At 35.9% G+C, this 18,240-nt stretch overlaps 1 protein-coding gene across 2 annotated transcripts; it reads right to left on the bottom strand.

Moving 5' to 3' along the window:
• Positions 1-268: 268 nt before the first annotated feature.
• LOC113065540 (beta-catenin-interacting protein 1-like) lies at positions 269-18,058 on the bottom strand. 2 transcript variants are annotated; one of them, XM_026236869.1, is made up of 4 exons: positions 17,921-18,058; positions 11,746-11,863; positions 10,612-10,702; positions 269-2,149 (listed from the first exon to the last, which is right to left on the bottom strand). In XM_026236869.1, exons 2-4 carry the CDS (start codon positions 11,839-11,841, stop codon positions 2,091-2,093), a joined length of 246 nt encoding a protein of 81 aa, XP_026092654.1. In that variant the 5' UTR covers positions 11,842-11,863; positions 17,921-18,058; the 3' UTR covers positions 269-2,090. The 2 variants fall into 2 exon arrangements, with proteins under 2 accessions (XP_026092654.1, XP_026092655.1); XM_026236870.1 differs by having other exon boundaries at positions 11,746-11,860; positions 17,921-18,057.
• Between the last annotated feature and the right edge of the window lie 182 nt (positions 18,059-18,240).

The following is an 18,240-nucleotide window of genomic DNA, read 5'->3' on the forward strand; positions in this document are numbered from 1 at the left end:
TACAACATAACTTGTTTGATGATCTGCATGTGTATTTACGTTTAAAACATTTCCATAATCTTGCTTGTTTTTCTTATGCTGGGATCTTATCAAAACTTGGGCGGATTCCAGACACTCCCATAAAGAGATAAGTATATGCTCTTATTATCTTCCTCCAGCTTACAGTAGTTCTTATCTCAAACGCAGAAGATGCAAAACACACCGCAGTCCTTCATCCTTTATGAATTCAGAATCAATGCCAATGAAAACAAAAACGTTCACTACAACAGGCAGTTTTCAACTCCTTTAATGGTTCAGTTGGTATAGATTTCAGACGCTTTTAAGTCAAGGGACGAATTCGACAGCCATACAGCATAAAACAACCATTCAACTGAATTTTAAACAATAAAAAAAGCAATTCACATTAAATAGTTTAACAGCTCAAGCGAGTACAGACAACATGCAGTGAAGTCAATGAATTAAACAAGAATCCAGAGTGACATTCAATGGATGCAAATCCACAAACCCAACCAGAAATGAGTGTGTGTAAGACACGATTGTGTGGTTCTGATGCAAAAAAAAAAAACAGGACAAAAAAAAAAACAAAACAATGCATAGACAAAATAAAGATTTACAGTTAAAAAGAAATCAGATGCATGTTCCTGTCATAATGCAGCTGTCATATGGACAAGTTATCTTGATGACTGAAGACATTCAATCAAATACTTATTGCTGATATTAGCGAGAAATATAAAAGCCATTTTCATAAAAAGACTTACATCCACAGATTGAAAAGAGGTGTAGACTGATGTTGAATGCAGCAAGGCTCTTGTGACCATTACAGAGCTACTTGAACATACACCAGAGACCACAATGCAGGCATGCGTCATTTCAAAACACTAAGATACAATAATTATGTTAAGCAAGTTAACAAAACATGAATACGCATTAAATACTGATCATGAAATAATGTTACCAAAAAGGTCAGAGGACGAAACACAAAATCTAAGATTTAATTGAAGTCCTAATAGAAAAAAGGTTTGGTTTTCATTTAGCGTCCTCTGAATTCACACAAGATTATATTCATCTTCGACTTCAATTAGAATAACTAAAAACGTGTTTCGCTAGCACCACTCAGTCAGACAGTCAAATATATGCTGACACATACTCACATCCGAGTATGGCATGTCCTGTTACACCGCTTCAGGCTGAGGCTTTCTATTTGACATGTAAATCGGTTATTACAGTTTCTAAAGTCATTTGTATTAAAAATTGGTTACAAATCAGAATTGCAGTTTAAAAGGGGTCCGTGTATGTCTACATTTTAAGACATTGAAAAAATAAATAAGGATCTAAGACATTCATTAGATACCTTTAGAAATATTTTACATAAAAACACAGTTGGCACGAATCGTTCACTGTTCTACTTTTTTTTTTCCTCACGCTGTGTACAAAAAAGGCTATGAAATTACACATTAATCCATACATCGAAAAGAGAGATCATGAAACATCAGGTCATTTGTGCACATCGTTCTGTGAGTGTGTACGGGCCTCATCCTTTTTGACAATTTAGTATCCACCACAATAACATTAATGTTTTATGAAATTAGGATGCGAACGATTACTAAACAAATAAAAAAAACCTGAAAAAAATAAGGTACTTTTTTTTTACCTGCAGGATCCTGTGGACAATAAAAAGAAGAAACTACATACACCGAAAAATAAAATCGTCTGTAATAACCCATAAGATGATTTATATACTTTTTGACCAGACAATTTAAGCTCTTGGTCCATTAAGTCTCTCATGGGAACAAATATAAAACGCCATTTACAAAAGGATGATGGCAAAATTAAACATAATACCCAAATCTAATATTTACCCACCAGAACTCTTTCTGACTCGTTTGCTGTAAGTCATCAGGTAGTGTGGCCGCAGGGCCTGATAGTGTAACAGTTAATGTGACGAAGAAGAGGGGAACCGGGAAGAGAAGGGAAGTGGGGCAACTGGCATGCAGCAGAGCCCCGCCCCTCTCTCATCTCAAGCTCCGCCCTCTCCATCGGTCAACAGTGTTGAGTAGTGTTCAGCTGTAGTGACTCGGCATGGCGAGAGGTCACTGTCTCCTGTCCTCGGCCTCTGATCTTGAGAAGGCCATTACCACATCCTCAGCTCCTTTATGGGGAAAAAATATAATACATATATTAGATAACTACTTAAATAAATTTTCAGTCAAAAAGGAAATAATGCTGCTCTGAGGAGATTACTTATTTCAACACTATTCGTGTTGCACAAAGTACTACACATAAAATAAATAGAGTCACACTCTAGGCTATTATCTTAACAGCTTTACTAGACAAGGTGAATGCAATCTTCACAACAGAGCAAATTACGTGAGCTCGTCCAATGGCAGCACACATTGTTATAATGGCTGAAGAGCGAGCAGGCTGTGTGCGGTGTAATTAAACTCAGACAATGCCTTACAATTGTCTGCCTTACAAACACTCCAGTCAGAAAAATTACAGTAACACTGGGATAAATAAAAAAACATAATACAGGGCTATGTTCTGAATAGAGGCATACTGCATACTGTATATCATTATTTATTTATTTTTAATTAGTATGTAAAATATGCACACAATATAAAATGGTAAACATTCAGAACAATACAATGTAGCACATCCGTTGATCACTTAATTCTAAAATCTCTGCATTAGATTTATTTAGTATTTTTTTTTTTTTACTCAAAGTAAAATTGCCTTTATTATTTAATCAGAATGTCAGTAAATAAGCTAAGGGCATCTAAGCAAGTCACTAGCAACCCCAAACACATGAAATATGGGTTCAAGTCATACCGAATGCATGAACTGCTGAAATGCATAAATTTAAACGTATGGAAAATTGTTGCTCAATGTAGTGGGTCATCTGGGTATTCAGTACATACAGTAAATTAGCAGTATGCTATTTCAAAGATTGCCAAGGTATCTAAAGTCTGTTGTAAAGATGAGTCTTCTTTAAACAGCACTGACCCCGCATACTCCTCAAATCAATATTTCCCACATTCATACTCCCGCTGCCCTGATCTCTGACTTGGAGAACTATGGGGATGGGTGTTCACAGTCTATCATAATGAGTCCATTCATAAGATTCAAATTAGATCATATTAATAATGAATATACCTAGATACCTAGCCCTCAGTTTGTTCACATAAACAGCTTGAGGTCAGAGTCATCAGCATGAGACACAACACCCCCAGTACCACCCACTGCGTGAGGTTTTCTGTGCCACACTGATATGAAATGCATCTAAAAGCCTCTATAAACCAAATCTACTGAAATATGGAGTCTGGAAAAACAAACACTGCGAGAGACGTCCTCTAAAGACATGGAAATGTCACCGGCGGATTGCAGGAAGTCCATGGGGTGTTTAAATGAAGGAGCGAGAGTGTTTGTGATTTCAGTCAGGTTCGGGACAGATTCTCAGCGAGGGAAGGCGCTAATCAATTCCAATCCTAAATTAACGATGCCACCAGGGGAAGGAACACAAACCCCTGAAAAACAAGGTAAACAGGATTTGTAGGTCCAGCTGTCCCAAGATGAAGAAGGATTTATAACAATCCCACAAATGTGTAAACACAAAATAAACAGCAAAACCTTGAGCTCTGGCTGGATTATTTTGAAAGTCATGTAGGAATTGCTGCACAGGAAGTGCTCATGTGTCTAGGTGATCTAGCGCAATATCTAATATGTTCGCCAATCCAGTGTCTTATTAGTTATGGACCTCATTTATTATGTTAATTTCCTCTGCTTTTCATGTACTCTAACTCACAAAATCAGACACACCATGTCCTCTAAATGAAATGACCCATTTAATTTTCCAGGAGTTTAAGAAACTCCAACTGTCAAAAAGGCAAAAAGCATGTACTCAACAAAGGTGCTCTTTTTACTTCACCAAAGGCCAGTGTATTTTGATGATTCTGTTTACTAGGATTTTTTAATCCAAAACTTAACTCTTCTGAAATATTTACTAAAAAGTGCTGCACTGAAAACCACAAACCATTCAAATTATAAACAAATGCAGTAAAGGTCGAGAACAAAAAGAACAAGGAACTTCCAAAACTGCCAATTTATGGAACTGTTGAACATTTATACACAACAGAATTTAAATGATCTACATTTAGGGAAATTTCTTAAATATAGTTGGTAAATCTGAGTCTCTAATGAAAATGAAGATGATATTATAACCAAAACATTTCAACTGAAAAATAGAATTGAAAATATCTTCGTACATAAACATCTTAGTATTTATTATGCTGCCATTTTTTGTTTATTTTTAAAATATTATTTATTCTAGAAATTTGGTTTACAAAAATATTTATCTGTAAGTAAATAAATAAATAAATGCATGCATGCATACATAAATAATCTTTTAAACTAGGCATTATAAGACAACAACATCTCTTATGTGTTTCTTTGACTATAATATTAACACACAAAAGAAGATCATCCTTAGAACATTCTTCATTATAATCTTTATTACTCCTTTCTGTGGAAGACGCCTTTCTGATTAAAAGTAAACAGAAACATTAGCATACAGAGACTGTGAAGTTCACTGAAGTTCAGCTTCAGACGAGTGTTAGCACCTTACTGAAAACACTTCAGGTGAGCTCTATGTCATTTTATTCTACTGAAAATAGTCTAATTTCAGTCTTTCTGATGATTTAGCTTACAGCAGAATCTAATAAAAGCGGCACTGAATTACACTGAATTACATTTTTATACTTTTTGGGAAATCTCTCAGAATAATAACCTGATAAAAAAAAAACTTTGTGAAGTGGGTATACTCTTAATTTATGCCCCCATTTTTTAAGCAACCCAGCAAAGGATGAAAGCCATGTGTTATAAAGAGTGACATTTAAAACTAGTTCACCCCAAAAAATGGGCCCGTAGTGTTTACACGGTCACTTAACATCTGCTGCTTGACTTCACTTCACTTAGGATCATTAAGAAATTAATATTAGTCACAGAAGAGGTGCAGATTTAGAAATAAATAATTCTAATAAAAAATGTATAAATATATACTGTCTGCAGCAATTAACATTAAGTCAGAACCTCTAGTAAATTACATGCTACTTTGTTTAGCTGTCTGTTCCGAATCGTGGGAGAATCATGAAGACACCCCACACCAAAAAAAAAAGAACTGTGATGATGAAAATGAGACTGCGGCTACTAAACCATCAACAGCATGTCTTTGATCCTGTATTATCTTAGGGTTGCATAATGCTTGCATAACAGCCCAGTCATGGTAAGGAGGGGTCAAAGACAAGGACAAGGCTTTATAATCACCGACAGGCTGCTCTCAAAATCCTCACAGTTAAACTGAAAGTGTGTGAAGGGAGGATGAAGAGACCGTGGATGAAGATGCCCCTCTCCATCTTCCGGCTGCTTCGTTATGATGGAGCCACTCCCTGCGATGCACGCTGTGTCACAGAAGCACAAGCCAATGCGCCGCAGACGTCAGAGCGCTCATGATTCATCGCCTAGCAACAGCTCAGAATCAGCTTGCATCACAATCCGGCAGGCAGCAAACACCGATGAACAAACAGCAGCTGTCTGCCTCCCCGTATCACTGCCCTGTTCAACCTCGAACAACAATACACTCATCGCAATACATAATCATATTACAAAACACCTGTGGCCTACTGTAGCAACAGCGGTTTTAATTGTGAATGTGAGCTCTCTGATACTTGCTTTATTCCACTAAATGATTGCATGTAAAATAAGCTCTAATTTCATGAACATGCCATATTTTTTACCTTACGAAAAAAGTAGTACACAAATAATATAATAATAATAATAATAATAATAATAATAATAAATAAAATTTGTTCTATTTAACATGGTGTGGCTTGCCTCAGAAAACAAAAAATAATTTGGAACTATAAGGTTATATTTGTTAACATTATTTAACATGATGAAACATTTATTAATCTTAATTAATGTTTTAACATTACCCCCAACATACATTCTATTCATTACTTCCTATTTTATTTTATAATTTACTAATACATTTATAAAATCAAAAGTTAGATCTGTTCATATTATTAAATGTTAATTTCACATACACAAACTAACTAAACTAAAAAAGGAATTAAATAAATAATAATTACTCAGGAATAATTAAACAAAAAGGACAAATGAAAAGACACTAAAAAGAAAACAGAAAACTATTTATTTCTACACTGACTTTAAACACTGACTTTTAAAAAAAGTGCACCTTTAAATCAAAATGTAGGTTATTTTACAATTTTCCCTGCCTAACAGCTATAGACTGTTTAACCCACACATACGAATCATCTGATAATAGCAATAATATACTGTAATAATGGACCAGACGGGGCACACTTAAAGATAATTGCAGGCAGATCATGGCTGAGGGATTGAGATGGCAGATATAGTATTAGTGGGTTATTTCAGGAAGTGTGGTTTAAACATGGCCAGGAGTGATGGCTCATGAGCAGTGAGTGTGTGAGATTGACACACAACCACACATACACCCCCACACCCTTCTGTGTGCATCACGCAAGGCACTTTTACATCCACAAAGACTCCAACTAGCCAAAATATGATCATGATCATGATCCCAGAAATTTCTTTCATAACAGTCTTAATATAAAATACACTTTTAATACCTTATATTTAAAAAAATAAGTCATAGATTGTACACGGTGTTGTACAGAAAATAATCAAATTTTGTTGCTATGCAGCCTGAATTAAAAACGGACAGTTTTTTTTATTTTATTCAGCTGTATTTGCAACTTATAACATCCAGGTGAAAGATAAAACGCCAAAAAATTACAATAAAAAAAAAAAAATCATGTAATATGTTATATGTGTTTTTTTACGACACGTAGCAAAAGTAATTTCTTCAAGCCATCATGAGGTCTATTTATAGAAGTAAAAAATAGCTTGTAGTTTGCACAAGCTAAGAGAAATGAGTGTTTTCTGTGTTGGGCAATGAGTCATTGGTTTAGTGATGAAGGGTCTTAAGTGCGCTGTCTCTGTCACATCGGTCCACTGATGGAGTGCAGTCTGGGGATTATACCAGCAGACACAAGACAAAAGACTGTTGACTCGGCCACGCCAGTCTGAAAGATGGATAATACACCACTAACTAATGCATAGCTTTGAACTCTTCTTTAAAAGAGCAGACACTTATACAACAAAGACAATAAAAGCTTGTAAGAGGAACGTAAAAGAGCAGCATCCTTTCAAATGCAGTGTCACACAGACAGGACCAAACGAGCGAGTGCACTGTTCTCACACCATCCGACTGTAATTAACAATCCGGTTGGACTGAAGGTCCTCTAATGAGGTCTATTTCTCTCCCTCATTCACACACCCCGCTCGCCACCCATTCCATCACCATGGAAACTGTCTACTGTACTTCCTCTGATGTTCAGTCCCCAAGGCCTCCACAAAAGCTCTCTCACAGCCTCACTGTCGGCTTTCATCCAATGATGAGGATCAGAGTTCAGCCAGAGACCGGCCTGCCAGTCACACTTCTTTTGAATCCCAGAAATAAAATAAATAAATAAATAAATATAAATATATATATATATATATATATATATATATATATATATATATATATATATATATATATATATATAATTTCTGGGATTCAAATAATAATAATAATAATAATAATAATAATAATAGTACTAGTAATAATAACAGTAGTAGTATGATAGGGCTTCCCAAACCTGTGACCTAAATTATTTATCCCAAGTACAAAACAAAATGTTAAAAGATACAGTGCATTTTAAAACATCTTTGCATGTTGAATATTTCAGATTTATTTTCTTATTAGATTTAAATAAACACTTAAAATATAAATAAAAATATATTTTATTACACACTGGATTTTTTTAAATATCACAAACCCCTGTTATTTATATAATTTCTCTTTTTACACGTTTTCTAAATTATGATAATTAATAATTTTTAATTTAAATTTAAAATATATATTTTTAAATAACGTAAATATTATTACATAAATCAAATTATGCATAATTAATTTTGTATCTGATATCAATATTAATAATATTAAAATGTCTATTTTGTGTTATTGTTTTTAAATGTATTATTTTATAATTATATTTAAATAGGTGAATTTTTTTTCCCATACACAACATAGTCACCTAATTACTGAGTGAATAAAAAGTTGCCCAATCATGTATTTTTAGCTACATTTCTTCATTCCTATTAATGAGTTCAGGAGTTTGAAGCTCTGAGCTGCCTGAACTCACAAAGTTCTCCTTTGCCCACCGTCCTCCCCCAGACACCAACCTCCAGTTTCATCCTCTAAACTTCAAGGCCTTAGATATGATTAAAATTGCATTACAAAACTTTGAATATGCGTCTATGCTAATTAGCCAATTAGATGGTCCCGAATGCAAATGTTTGTTTAAGCCATAAACAAGTAAACAGGGAAAGTGTCAGGTTAGGAGCTTCTAAAGGAGTAAACATACCATATTTGTACACTTATGAAGAAAATCGGAGTGGTAGTTGCATGTACAAAACTCACTGTTGCAATGCTTGGGAGTATGACTGCCAGGCTGTTGCTAAAGTGTTCAGAGTAGTCAAAGAGCCCATTCACCAATAATGTGTTTTATATGATGATCATGTGTAAACCACTTTCAAATATCAGAAACCAATCAAACCTGTCCAGCTTGGGAAAAAAAAAAAAGTTTATTCCTATGAGAGAACAACAGCCACTGAGAAAGTGAAATGTTCAGCCTCATGGTCCGAGTCTATTACATTCACAAATTTGCCAAACTGTTAACTGAAACACAGCAGCCCTTTAATTTAGCCCAGAAATCTGAATGGCCTACAGATCACCCATACCTTTAAATATGAAGCCATGTAGCATGTATCTGTTCTGTAAGAAATATGAGAAACAAATATAGTCACATCTGCAGATTTACTAGTCGGATGAGGTGACTCATTTTCCAAGGTGTTGGACACAAACACAGGCAGTCCTCTGAGACAACTTGATACGTAAATGATTCATCCGACTGCAGTATAGTCCCCTGAGATGTGGCAATATTTTGCCTGATGTGAGAGAGAAAGCATTAGCATGTGTAGATATGAAGAATATTACATTAGCTAAATCCTCAGATAGCGGTGTCGTGATCCTACATTATCCCTTTAATTTGAACTAAAATAAGTGAGTACTACTGAACACATTCCAGTTCACCTCAGCAGACCTTTAGCACATGCTTTATTTAAGGGTTCACACAGATCGTACGCCAGAGAATGAGATGTCACAGTTTCTCCTAATAGAAACAGACTAATCTTGGTGATACTCCACGAACATATTCCTGATGGCCCTCCTCGTCTGTGCATTAAACAAAGGTTATTGTACTTCATCGTTTGTTGTTCATTAAGTGTGTTCTCCCTTTCATCTCAACCTCATTATACTGCAGGAGACCACAAGCGGAAACTGATCGCTTTCATCTAAGGGCTGCCATTTACATTTCTTATTCTAGAAGCATCACAACATCTTAAAAATCACTCATCAATGTTGGAGCAAACACACACAAAGCTCTGCACAAGAAGTAATTTGAGCTGGAAAAATCCCAGAAGCACAACACACAGTGACATCTACATCCATTTTTCTTTTGCTACTGCATTATTTATGAAGATCCTTCCCAAAAAAGAGGTATCCTTGTCTAACAACCAGGCTAATTTGCATATTTAATGAAAACAAAATGTGTGCTCCATTCTTTTACACAACTAGTTATTCACAACATTAAAACTTCTTTCTTCCCGTAAAAAAAAAAAAAAAATATATATATATATATATATATATATATATATATATATATATATATATATATATATATATATATATATATATATATATAAATATATATATATATATATATATATATCTATGACAAGCTGCTCAGTAAATGCATCATATTAAGACCGAGCATTACAGTTTTATTCTTACTATGGTATATGATGCAACCAATTGACGTTATTTCACTTTAGACCTATAGATCACCTGATAATCTCAGTTAAAATCAGAGGAAATTACCCTACAATATACAACATTTAGCATTACAATTTCCTACCTGAAACATTTATGTTGTGCTAGCGCCCCCCTGTGGAACAAGCTACAGCACAATGTTGTCCAAAATATAAAGAAATACTGTTTAAAGCATTGAGTTTAAAGTAGATACATATTTTCTCTCGCATTCTCTCTCACTCTACAAATATAATTAAAATATTAAAATAAGGTAGGGGAAATATAATTAAAATATTAAACAATGTACATTGTTTATATATGATAATAATATAATACAACCATATACATAACCATGTCAGTAGGTTTAACAATATCCCTATTTCAAGTTCAAATCCAATTTATACATGAACTAGAGTCAAGTTATGGTATCAAGTATGGCAGTTTTAAGGACCATTTCCAATTATAAACTTAATCAAGAAAGACAATAATCATTTTAATATTCCAATGTGCTGTTGATATGAACCACAGCTCTCAGTAAATAAGAGTGTTCATGGTAAAGGTTTTTTCCTCTGCTGTTCAGGCAGTAAATGTTGTCTTACCCTGGTCAATCGGGTGCTGTGGTAACTGACTCATCTGGCTGTGCACCACGCCTGCATAATTCCGCAGAAATGCTTCCTCATTTGGTGTCAGCTGTAAGAGTTGGGACAAAAAAATTGACTTCACATTTGCCAATTAAATTCCATGCTAGTGTCCAGTTAATGACCACTTAAAATGCTGCTAAACTGTCAAACCCAAGATCAGTTTCAAGAAACAAAGAAAGGGTCACCAAATTCATAACGACTGGTTTCTATATTTTAAAGAAAATATAAAAATGCAAGCAATTTGCTTTCTAAAGAATCCCTGATCTTATTTTCCATTATTATTAAAGAAAATGCAGATTATTCTAAAGAAAACAGTGTCTTTCAATAAACTGTAACCAAGGTTGTGCAGCTGTGGGGAAATAATCCTGACAGAAGAATTTGTCCTGCTGCTTATGAATTTGAGCATAACATAAAAAAATTGACATTCAATATCTCAGGTAAGAAATAAGGAAGGGGACAAATGTTATTAATTTTTGGTGATGTTCCCCAACATGTTAGCTCTATCTGATTCAAATTTTGTGGTGATGGCATAAAGTAACCAAAAGTTACAGTTACAGCATTTTGGAACAAAAGAAGCCTTTTTGTTTAGCCCTCAACACCCTGGAGGTTTTTTAAAAACTGTTTGCAGAGTGGCATACAGAAGAATATAGACTCATAACTCCAAAACCATAGCAAGGAGAGTCTTGCATCTAATAATAAAATCATGGTAAATTTGGGGTGTTTTTAATTGGGAAAATTTTCTGAAAATGAAGTGGCAAGTTACGAGTGAAAATGTCACATGATTTTTTTTGCCAAGCTACATCTGCCTCTTCAGTTTTATAAATTGATGAGAAACATCTTTAGATATAAATGGATTAAAATGCTCATGAAAAATAGGATTAGTAATTTTTTAGTGCGTGGGGGTTTCCTGTGTTACACTCCATTTTAGAGGGACTACGCAAGAGTTTCAAAGCTTTAAAATGATACATATTTTGTGTTATTCCACTGAGTGGTTGGTATTTTCATTATGTATTTCTTAATGGGGGGGGGTACTGGGTTTAAAGGGTTAAAGCACATCAGAAGATGTCTTATTCTCACTAGTCTGACACTTACATTTGATCCCATTTTCTTGAGCATGAGCAGCACCCGCACCTTCTGCTGGATGTACATCTCCTCAGGAGACTTGCCAGGGGCTTCCTCTCGGTTCATCCCCCCTGCTCCTGACGCACTGCTGAGCAACCACACACAGAGCAAAGAGAGCAATCAATTATTCATATCCCAAATTTTATTTCAAGAACTCATGAGTTGAATACAGTCCTACTTGGGTTTTATACAAAAAAAAAAAAAATATATATATTATATATATATATATATATATATATATATATATAGCATGAGGGCCTGGAAACGTGAATTAGACCTAATTTTGACTGCAGTGAACATTTCCATTTAATTTTTTTTAAACTGAATAATGCTATACAGAAGAAAACCCATTACAAACTAGCTTCATTCAATCAGGCAACATATTTGGTTTAAGAAAAATAAACCCATCGTAACCTTTGCCAAATGCAGAAAGCTTCTAATTAAACAGAATGACTGACTTCAGATCATAGAGCAGGTTGACAGTATCATAAATGGCCCTCATGCATATTTAATGGCAGATATAACCATGCTCCTAGCTTTTCCTCGTCTTCCTCACTTCTTAATGACCTATTTTCAGACTTGCACTCAGTGTGAAAGTGTGAAACGCTTCTAAGGACCTCGAGGAGCAAAAAAATAACAATTACTGAAGAAAGCCACAATACAGTCAATTTGCAAAATGATTTGATGCCTCAAATGTTATTTTCCAGAAAATAGCATCACGACAAAAACAAAGAGACAGACTGCAGTAATACCATCTAATTCATAATCAATGCAATAATGCATCTCACATCAATGTAATGTGGAGAAAATTTAAAAAAAACTAATCACTACATCACCCAGAGAACGAAGCACTGACAATCAAGCAAAATGAATGGCATCAAATACATTCTGGGGGTTTTATGAATGTGTCAGTGAGTGAACCCAGCCTGTGATGTCTCACGACCTCTTATCTGCACAAAGAGCCTCTAATACATGCTGACAGCTTGTTTGATGTGGGGTTAGCCTATATTTAATAGAAAAGCTGGTTCAACCCTTTATTTCATGACAGATAGATTTTTCTGGCCTTAACTTGAAGAATGACAGTACCTCCTCATGGCCAATCTGGTGTGTTAACAGCTTAAATATCTGAAGCCACTTAAGCCAGGAAGACAGAAAGCAATATAGAAACGGGCGACCATGGCAAAATAACTAACTCAGATATCCTCTACAGTGACAGACTCATCAGTCACCAAAGGGCCGTGACATCAAAAGAGCTTCATATTAAATAAAGCATGCACTTTATTCTGCTGCATCTCGCTGGCAGCCGTGGGGGGATGAGGAGTGCTCGCAGATGAAAGACACAAGAGGGACCGGAGCGGCAGCTCGGCAGCTCTGTGACACCAGGCACACCTTCAGGGGGGAGACGACTCACTCTCCCTCATTCGCTTTTGATCATGACTGTCCTTCCTGCTGGAGACGAGACAGGCCAGACAGCAGGCAGACTCACTGCAGCTCAACTCTGCCACAAACACCCAAGAAGAGCCGGTGCATGACAACACACCTACTTCATCCTTCCAAGACTGTGGGTAGGAAGGTCTAAAAAATGCCCCATAATCTTTCAGGGCTTTAGATGTGTATCACACCGCAGCTCAGGAGCAGGTGTTTTGTTTGAGCAAGTCTGCAGATTTAAGAAAATGTGAGTGATAGACTGTAACAACTGAGCAAATCATTATTAAAGTCATTTACATATTCTCATAGTTTGAAGATGTGTCTATCGTGAATGAAATACTCACTGCATATTGTAAAATTAACTATACACCTTTGAGGTTAATCATACGATTACAATACATAGTGATACAAACAATATATTTTTATTGCATTTGGACAAACCCATCTCACACTCACAACAATAGATGACTTTAAAATATACATTTTTACATTTAGGAAAATCTAACTTGGAAAAGAAGAGGTTGTGGACGCACACCAGAAATCTGGATTTCTAAATACCTACCTACAGACGATAATTATTTCATGGCAAATAACCAATATTATGGACCTATAATGTTTGAAAAATAAAGTGTGTTCACGATGATGCTGCAAACTGAAAAAAGTCAGAGGAGTTTCCACACCTAAACTGTTTACCCCAAGTATAAAACAAAATGTTAAATCATAATAGTAATATTAATTTTAATATTTAATTGTAACATACATAAAATTTTATTAAAAACGAATTAAATAAAATTATATTTATGTCTTTCGGGGATATACTAAAGAATTTTCTGTACAATATTTATATATATTTATTTATATTTCCCTTAAGTTTTTTAATCATGTTTCTAAGTAGCATGGTTCTACATACAGCAGCTTGTCACCTAAAACTAAATTTTCCCCCAAGAGAGATTATAAGAAAAAAACTCAATCTAATCAGTGTTAATGCCACCAGATGGCATTTAAGACTTTTCCTGATTTCACAGTGGAAGATGTCAAATCATGTGGCGATGGGCTTAAAATAGAGCACCTATCCTCTGGCTCAGTCATGACCAAGGCTGCACCGAGGATCAAGTTAGTCTAATTTGGTTTCCCACAGTTTAATTGGAGCTTAATTTAAAATACAACATAGGGCTCCTGTTTAAAAAGCAGATAAAGCGAAAGTATTTAAGTCTTGGTTTGGTCACTGACTGGATGTTATCTCACTGCTGCAAGGTCATAACATTGAGCCTAAGCAACGATACTGCAAAAGATCAGTTTATCATTGACTCCTGACACCACCCATGTAGGGAAGGTGCAGAAGCTCGGGAAGGAGATCCACAATCCAGATAGCAGCTCTATTTATAGACTCAAGTCATTTGAATCCCCACAAACAGCTTGCTGAGAAAGATTCTTCAATTGTTTGAATGTGACAGAAATCATGCATCAGGAAGTATTTATCTTCAACTCAAGAAACATCTTTTCCATGAGTTCAGTAAGAAACATCTGAATATGTGCACTTCCCTTCTATTGAGCAGGCAAAAAGCAGTATGTCAGACATCACTGATGCTTGTGTTGGAATGGGAGCAAATCCCTGCAGCCATGATCTATGGTTTAGAAATGATGACCTGTTGTTTGGGTGTCTGAATATTTTTTAAGCAGTGTATGAAAAGCAATCAAAATCCTTCCAATGCCCAGAACTAATCAAGCTCATCAAAAAAGATGCCCTCAAAAGACAACTCCAGACTTGCTTCAATATGAGAATAAATAAACAACCTTTTGTATTTGGAGCAAGAATATTAACTAATCACAATCTAATGCATAATTGGCACAAATGGTTTTCCATGGTATAACAAATTCCCAAGACACTGGATTTTGCTTTGGACCATAGCATAGGATGTTACACAACCTTTGCCTGTCAGTGGAAACAGACGATCCTGACTAACTTCAAAAACCCCAAAACTAGACTAACTGTACAGCCAAAGTAATTCTGTCAGCAAGCATGTCATCCTGTCCAACAACATCACGTCCTCTCCATGAGCAGCTGGAGCGAATGAGTAACAAATAAACGAATAATAAAGGGGATGAAAGGAGTTTTTCAGTTCCATCTCAGGGAAAGTTGATGCAGCAGAGGGTGCTGTATTAGGGAGACCTATTTTGCCTCAACCACAAAGCCCTGACCAAACTGAAATCCATTTACCTGATCAAAAACTAGACCAATCAACATCCAGTGGGTTATAATCTGATTATAATTACAACCAAAAACCACCGTAAACAACAAGCCGGTTTGACTGTCCTTATTCCCCTTCTCTTTCCCTCCACTTTCCTGTCTACTTTGAATGAAACAAAAAAATAATAGACACACAAAAGGTGATTTCAGCATAAAATATGGTGCAATTACAAAGTTTAGCCACTATCAATACCAAGAATCACTAGCCAACAGATTTTATGGTAAACTAGCTATTTACCGTGTGGAAACAATAGTTAGTGTATTTAACAACAATGGAGATGAGGGAGCCAGAGCTGGTATGACTGATAACTAGGTCATGACTCGTTAGCAATGCATGAAGCATGACCCAGCAAAGCAATCCCTGTGAATCCAAAAATAGTCAACACAAAAATAAATTAAATTTGACAAACCATTAAAAAAAAAAAATGTTTTTAAGTCTTCAAAGTTAAAAGGCATATAAGAACATTTAAGGAATGATTCTTAAGAATTTCAACAGTTTAAATAAAAAATATATATAATTTCACCCTTTAAATAACAATTTTTTTATGACAGGGTGTGAAACTTGAAGTGAAGCTTATTTTGTCAATGCATTGCCTCTGTATTCAAATCCATCTAGTGTTTCACAAGATGGTTGTCATTCACCAGAGCGCTTGTCATGAATCACAATACAAACCCCACTGCAGTGGGAAGCTCCCTTTGGGATCACTGCTGCACCGGCTGTCAGAGATATACAGCTATATAAAACCATGACAAGACAATTCCCTCCATAAACTAAATAGGCTCACACTATATTTCAAGACAGGAAGTCAGGCCTATCCTGCTAAGGCATGGCTAATTTGTCTGATATTTAAACCAGGTAAAAATAATTAAAATCTAATAAAATATTTATATAAAATATATCTATATATATTTTATGACACACACACACATTATATATATATATATATATATATATATATATATATATATATATATATATATATATATATATATATATATATATATATTATTTTTTATCATATATAGACTTTTTTAAATTTAGTAAAATATAATATTGCCAGAAAAGGATTGAGGATCATTAATAGTGCGCAAGCAAAATTCTTCAAAGTCAAAGGAAGCCGACCACTGAAAATTTAAAGCAAGCCAAATAGGATTTCGCTAATTGCCACAGAAAGAAGCCACATTTGCAGCCAGCGAAGCTGATTTAAGCCTGGATCCAAGCCTTGATCATGTATGAGCAGGCCTGTAAGGCATAAACCCAGCCTGTGTTATGTCTGACGAACAGAAAAGAGAGGGGGTGGTGGGATGTCAAGCGACACCAGGGGGGCTGGGCTCCCCACAACAACAACAAAAAAAATGTGATAAGGCTTGGCTTGGCAGGAGGTCTCAGTCCATGCCTAAGCTTGTAGCTCAAAAGCAGCTGATGATCTCCCTTCGGGACGCAGAGGTTGAGCGGTCCATGAGCCGCACCTGCCTCCCTGCCATAAAGGAGGAGAACCGTCTTTCTTGGATTCAAAGAGTCAGAATCCCTCAGGAGAATGCGAAGACTGAAGAAAAAACAGTTTCACTTCCAAGTTCACAAGTAGCTGGCCCTGCCCTGTCCCGTCAGCTCTCGAAGCCCAGCGCGGTTCAAGTGCCCACTACAGGCAGACTGCCAGTTTCACAGCCGAATGTGAGCCAAACAGATGTATTCTGTATTCACAATGAGTTTAGGGTGTGGAGAGACTAAAAATAGCCTATCATTGCCACAAGACATGATAATGTGGCACAAGTGACTGAGATTCTTTATGAACTGAGAGTCTAAGAAGAACAAATAAACCTATAAATATTAAATTGATGCAAGCAAACACAAAAACTCCATTAAAGTTCTGTATTTATAGAATCAGGTTGGAATGTTTTATTATTATTATTATTTTATTAAAAGCAAATGAACTCAACCATTTAAACATATCTGTGCATTCACAGCCGCAGATTCATGTGCTGCAAACGGTCTACAATAAAAGCCAAGAAGGTAAACAGTACAACGTGTATAGATCGCAAACGACGTCATTAATATGCAAATTAGATTACGGTTACATTTTAAGCCTCCAAAGTATCTAATACTGAGCTAGTCAGCAGTCAGTTTATTGGACAGGAATCACTCCAGTCCTCTTCTCTCTTTCTGTTACAAAACGCGCGCGTATATCTCTGATTTATCTTTAAAATGAAGATAATTTCATGTATTTTATTTACGACTATAGTGTTTAAAGGAGAAAAGTTGGAGTGCGTAGGATACAGGGGGTGTTTTAATAGGCAAACTGGACAGTGAGGCTGTAACAAAGCCCTGAATGAAGTTCCCACAATTCCCATTCACATACACACACATTAGCTCGCTAGCAACAGAAAACAGTCAAACACCTTCAACACGCGCCTCGTTTCGGGGCGTAATTTTCATATGCTGCCTCAAACACCTCCGCTTTGACGCCTTACCTCTCCTGGTCCAGGATTCTGTCGTTTTTTGTTGTATTTGTGAGCTGTGTTGTGTATAAGGAGGCGTCCTGTTCCGGGGTCACATCCCGACAGTCGGCAGCGCTGGAGTGACTCGAGAGCGTGAACGCGCCGCTGCTGAATCAGTTCCTGCCGCTGCGCCGCGTGACCCTCGCCGTCAGAGGGCGCTGTGATGCTGTCGTACACTGGGTTTATTGCCAATAACTTAGTAAGTGATTAGTGAGCGAGCAAAGAGTGGGGTTGGTTTATATTTATTATGTATTTAAATATATTATAACAGGAGGAATGCAAAACTTGATCTA

The sequence above is a fragment of the Carassius auratus genome, chromosome 48 (assembly GCF_003368295.1).
Source record: "Carassius auratus strain Wakin chromosome 48, ASM336829v1, whole genome shotgun sequence".
Taxonomy (NCBI): Eukaryota; Metazoa; Chordata; class Actinopteri; order Cypriniformes; family Cyprinidae; genus Carassius; species Carassius auratus.

What these genes read in the sequence shown, in the direction of transcription:
- LOC113065540 (XM_026236869.1), bottom strand. Translation starts at nt 11,841, where the DNA reads ATGAACCGAGAGGAAGCCCCTGGCAAGTCTCCTGAGGAGATGTACATC. An exon ending in TCAAGAAAATGGGATCAAAT is followed by an intron (nt 10,703 to 11,745) that starts GTAAGTGTCAGA and finishes CAACTCTTACAG; the next exon opens with CTGACACCAAATGAGGAAGC. An exon ending in ACAGCACCCGATTGACCAGG is followed by an intron (nt 2,150 to 10,611) that starts GTAAGACAACAT and finishes TTCCCCATAAAG; the next exon opens with GAGCTGAGGATGTGGTAATG.